General features: G+C 69.4%; 1 protein-coding gene across 1 annotated transcript; it reads left to right on the top strand.

Annotated features, from left to right (window-relative positions):
* The first annotated feature begins 310 nt into the window (after positions 1 to 310).
* Positions 311 to 2,539, top strand: FOXL2 (forkhead box L2). Its single transcript, XM_037407085.1, has one exon. The coding sequence runs from the start codon at positions 525 to 527 to the stop codon at positions 1,443 to 1,445; it is 921 nt and encodes a 306-aa protein (XP_037262982.1). The 5' UTR covers positions 311 to 524; the 3' UTR covers positions 1,446 to 2,539.
* Positions 2,540 to 4,879: the final 2,340 nt, after the last annotated feature.

Genomic DNA, 4,879 nt, shown 5'->3' with positions numbered 1-4,879 from the left:
GCCGCGGGCCCCGCCGAGCTCCCCGGGCGGGCGACGGAGGCTCAGCGCCCCCCGGACGCCGCCCCCCCCCGGCCCCCCCGCCCCCGGCGGCGCGGCCGAGCCGGGGCGGTTCCGCGCCGCTCCGCGGGGCCACGTCGGGCCGCGTGTGCGCGGGGCTGAGCGCGGCGCCGTGACTGCGGGGTGAACTCGGCCGTGCCCAGCGGCTCGGCGGCGATAGGGGAGCGGGCTCCTGACGAAAGCGGAACTCGGCCGGGCCCATACAAATCAGAAAAGAGCCCGGCCGCCGCGGCAGAGGAGAGCGGAGCCCGCGGGGGCAGGGACGCCGCCGCCGCCGCGCTGCACGGACCAGCGGCGCCGCGAGAGGCGCCTCCGCTCGCCGTCTCGGCTTCGGCTTCGACCCCGGACCCGGTCCCGCTCCCGGTCCCGGCGAGCGCGAGGCGAGACGGCCGCCAGCACCGGGCTCCGCGCACCGGGCAGCACTCCGCACCGCGCCCCGGGCGGCGGGGCGGCGGACGCGGGGCACCATGATGAGCAGCTACCCGGACGGCGAGGAGGACACAGTGGCACTGCTAGCTCATGACACCAGCGGCAGCAAGGAGCCGGAGCGGGGCAAGGAGGAGATGAGCGCCGACAAGGGCCCCGAGAAGCCGGACCCCTCGCAGAAGCCCCCCTACTCCTACGTGGCCCTGATCGCCATGGCCATCCGGGAGAGCGCGGAGAAGAGGCTCACGCTGTCCGGGATCTACCAGTACATCATCAGCAAGTTCCCTTTCTACGAGAAGAACAAGAAGGGCTGGCAGAACAGCATCCGCCACAACCTCAGCCTCAACGAGTGCTTCATCAAGGTGCCCCGGGAGGGCGGCGGCGAACGCAAGGGCAACTACTGGACCCTGGACCCCGCCTGCGAGGACATGTTCGAGAAGGGCAACTACCGCAGGAGACGGAGGATGAAGCGGCCCTTCCGGCCGCCCCCGACCCACTTCCAGCCCGGCAAGACCCTCTTCAGCCCCGACAGCTACGGCTACCTCTCCCCGCCCAAGTACTTGCAGTCCACCTTCATGAACAACTCGTGGCCGCTGGCGCAGCCCCCCGCGCCCATGCCCTACGCCTCCTGCCAGATGTCTGGCGGGAACGTCAGCCCCGTCAACGTGAAAGGACTCTCGGGCCCGGCGTCCTACAGCCCCTACTCGCGGGTGCAGAGCATGGCGCTGCCCAGCATGGTGAACTCCTACAACGGCATGGGCCACCACCACCACCACCCGCACGCCCACCACCCGCAGCAGCTCAGCTCGGCCAGCCCCGCGCCGCCCGCGGCCCCGGCGGCGAACGGAGCCGGCCTCCAGTTCGCCTGCGCTCGCCAGCCCGCCGAGCTGTCCATGATGCACTGTTCCTACTGGGAGCACGACAGCAAACACAGCGCCCTGCACTCCCGCATAGACATCTAGGGAGGCCCCGGCCGGCCGCGGCCCTTGCCCCGGCCCCGCTGCCCCTCTCCGATCCGACGCCTCCTGCGCCCTCCTGTCTGTCTCCTCCTCTCTAGCTGCGGACTTTCCTCCCTCTGTGCCCAAACTGTTGCGGTGGGGAAGAGCAGCCCTGCTCCGGGTGTAGTGTCGGTGCCGGAGCCGTCCCACGGTGAGGAGAAGGCAGTGTGAGCGGGGGTCCCGCCGGGCGCAGCGGAGGCCGGCCCGGCTGCCTCCGGGCGCGCTCGCATTTACCGTTCGTTTCTCTGCTCGTCTGTTTGTTCGTGAGGGGTTGGGGGGTGGGGGGGTACGTTGTTAAAAATAGGCTGTTTAGCCCTCAGAATTCTGCTCCTTTATAATTAGGCCGTCATCTTTTGGGGCTCAGCCTCGGGGAGAGTGAAGCGGAGCTTGTAAATAGCGGAGGCAGTTCCACGCGTGGCGGTGCGGGGCTGGCGGGCCTAGCCAGCGCCCTGTGCCTTCGGCCTCCTCCTCTTCATCTTCTCTTCCTTCCTCCTCGCTCTGCAAAGCACCGCGCTTCATCCAGGCTGGGTCTTTTCGTCAAAATAGTACTTGTGTGAGGACTGCTGTAACAGCAGAGATGGGCGATGTTGCTGGTTATTAGAAACCAACAAACAAAACACACCAGGGTCACTCGTGAAACGTTTCGGCAGTGGTAAATATATTTTTTAAAGGAGACAATGTCCTCTGAGGTCTTAAAAGTAATTTTATACAGGTCTAAAAAAATATTTTGATGTTATAAAAAAAATAGAGACGGTTTCCTGTAAATTGGAATATTTTTCTGTGTGCATATTGTTATTAATAATGAAAGTTTAATCTATCTTCGGGGTTTTTGACCCCAAACCTGGCCCAAAATGGGTTTTCCGGTAGGTTCTGCTTTTGAATGCTTGACCTTTTTCTTAAAAAGTTTTGATCCTTCAATTTTACATAGATTAACGTGGAAAAAAATAGCGTTTATAATACAGGGGCCAGTTCATAGCGATTTTGTAAATGTTTATGTAAGCTGATAGATGCTGTGGCATAGTACCATTTTGGGACCAACTTTTCTAGAGTGAACTAGCACTTTTCTTGTACGTTCTAGCATTGTAAAGTCTCCAATAAAACGCCTTTCCTTCTTTTCATATCGTTTTATTTCTCTCCGCTCCTCCGTGCTGGCGGTCGCGAAGCGGCGGCGGAGAGCGGGGCGAGCGCCGTGTGCCGGGGCCGCTCCGCGCTGCCCGGCCTGCTCCCCGCACGGCCCCGCTCGGCCCCGCGCCCCGCCGCCGGGCTCGCAACGCTCTCCGCCGCCGCGCCCGCCCGCCCGCTCCGCTCCGCCGCGCCGCGGGGAATACGCGGGCTGTGTGCTTGGGCGGCGGAGCGGCTCCGTTACGCGCACCGGCGGGAGAGGCCGGCGGCCCGGGGCTGTCCTGGCGGCCGCCGACACGGTGCGGGGACGGTTTCGTTGCCTCCGCGGGCGGGACGGGGAGCCACTCCGCTCCGGGGCGCGGGCAGCCGCCGGCCCCTCGCCCGTGGGCCCGGCCCGGCGGGGCGCCGGCAGGCAGAGCCCCCTGGGCAGTGCCGGGGGCTGTGCCCGCCGCAGACCCCGGCTCCGCTTTCGTTTCTTCCCCGCCTGCTCGGGGCCGCGGCGCCGGGCGATGCCGCGCAGCCCCGTGTCGGCCCGGGCCCGGCCCGGCCGCGCTGCCCTGGGTCCCCCCCCCCTCTGCGCCCCGGCCGGTGCCGGGAGCCGCTGGCCGGGCTCGCTTTCCTCAGCCGGGTCGGTGGCTCCGGCAGCGGCGCTCCCGAGGCCTGGGCCTCGCTTCGCAGCCTGCCCACGCTTGCAGGCAGCGGCCCCTGCGCGGGTGCCCGGGGGCTTAGGAGGGGACGGAGCAGCGGGGCAGCCCGGGTGGCCCCCGCCCGGTGCCGGCCCGGGACGTGACGGGTCCCCTTGGACAGCAGCCCGGGCCAGGCCCGCTGTTCCACAGGCGGGAGCAGGGATGCGGGTGTCCCACTTGTTCCGGGTTGCACGGGCAGCTTGGTCCCCCGGAGAGGGGGTGTCAGGGCCGAAACCGGTACCGGGGGTGAGCCCCCCATCCCGTTACCGGGGGCCTGCAGCGGGGGCCCACCGGAGATGTGACCGGCGGGCGCTGAGTGCAGACAGGCCTATTACCCGGCTGCCTGAGGCTCTCCCTCCCTACCAGGGCCTTCTGCAGGCTCCCTGCACGGGAGGAAGCGGCAGCCTCCTGCGCCCTCGCAAAAATCCCGGGGGGGGACGCGGGGACCGGTTGCCCCTCGGCTGCGGCGCTGCTCGGTGGGCACGGCCAGGGCAGAAGGGCTCCGGGGCCACCCGCCGGGCCGGCACGGCTTCGGGGCGGGCTGGATGCCCTGCTTTTCCCCCTGCCCCCGCTCCACATGCCTTGGCCCGGACAGGAGGGCGCTGGGAGCAGCGGTGCGGCCGAGGGGCTTAGCCCCCGGGCAGGCAGAGACGGGGGGCTGCGGCAAACGGGGTCGCTGCGGGGCGCCTGTGCAGAGGAGGCTGCGGGGCCGAGCGTCTGCCGCGGGGACCGGGAGGGAAGAGCGAGCCTGGTCCCTACACGAGCACCGATGTAACGGGAGGCGAAAGGCCGGGGCGGGCCGGCGGGAGGCCCCGGGGCTGCCAGCGCACATGGCACACGGCCTCGACTCACACCTTGGCCGCCCGTGGCCCTGCCGGCCGCGGCGGGAGCGGGGCTCGGGCTCGGAGCCTCAGGGTGCCCGGGCCCGCGGGCAGGATGGGAGAGGAGGCATCGCTCACGCCCCGAGCGGTAGGGTCAGGGCCTGGGCTGCCTGTTGCTGCTCGATAGGTACTGCTGGTCCCGCATGTTTCCTCCGGGGTACGTCGGGGCCACGGCGAGCTCGCCAGGGAACCCCCTCCCGCCGCCGGCCGGGGTCACGGGGCGATGGGAGGGCGGGAGCGCCGTCCCGGGCCCTGCGCAGCCCCGCCAGCGTCCACCGGGCTCCTTCCCGGGCTGTGCCATCGCTCGGCCGGGCTGCAGCGGCCTTGGCAAACGCCCCGGGCCTCGCCGGCCTTGGGTGAAGCGATACCTGGCGGTGCCTGGGGGCGGGGGGCGGCGGCGGCAGTCCGGGACCGGGCAGGGCCGTGCGGCCCCTGGGGCTGCTCCGGTTCCCGCGGGGTCTCCGAGCGGTGACGCCGCAGGGGGAGGGCCGGGGCCCGCCGTGCGTGACCGGCACCCGGCCGCGTCAATACAGAAGGGCAGGGAGCCGCGCGTCTGACTGCCGCTCGGTCACCGGTAGTCCCTGCATCGGCGAGGGTCGTGCCCCCCCCCGGCCCGGGAGCGCCCGGTGCGCGGGTGTGGGGCATCCTGGAAGCCGGCAAAGGTGCCCTCGGGGTCCCCGGCCAGCCTTCGCCCAGCGGGGGCTCTCTA

The sequence above is a fragment of the Falco rusticolus genome, chromosome 13 (genome assembly GCF_015220075.1).
Source record: "Falco rusticolus isolate bFalRus1 chromosome 13, bFalRus1.pri, whole genome shotgun sequence".
Lineage (NCBI taxonomy): Eukaryota > Metazoa > Chordata > Aves > Falconiformes > Falconidae > Falco > Falco rusticolus.
This window is presented reverse-complemented; position numbering and strand designations above follow the sequence as displayed.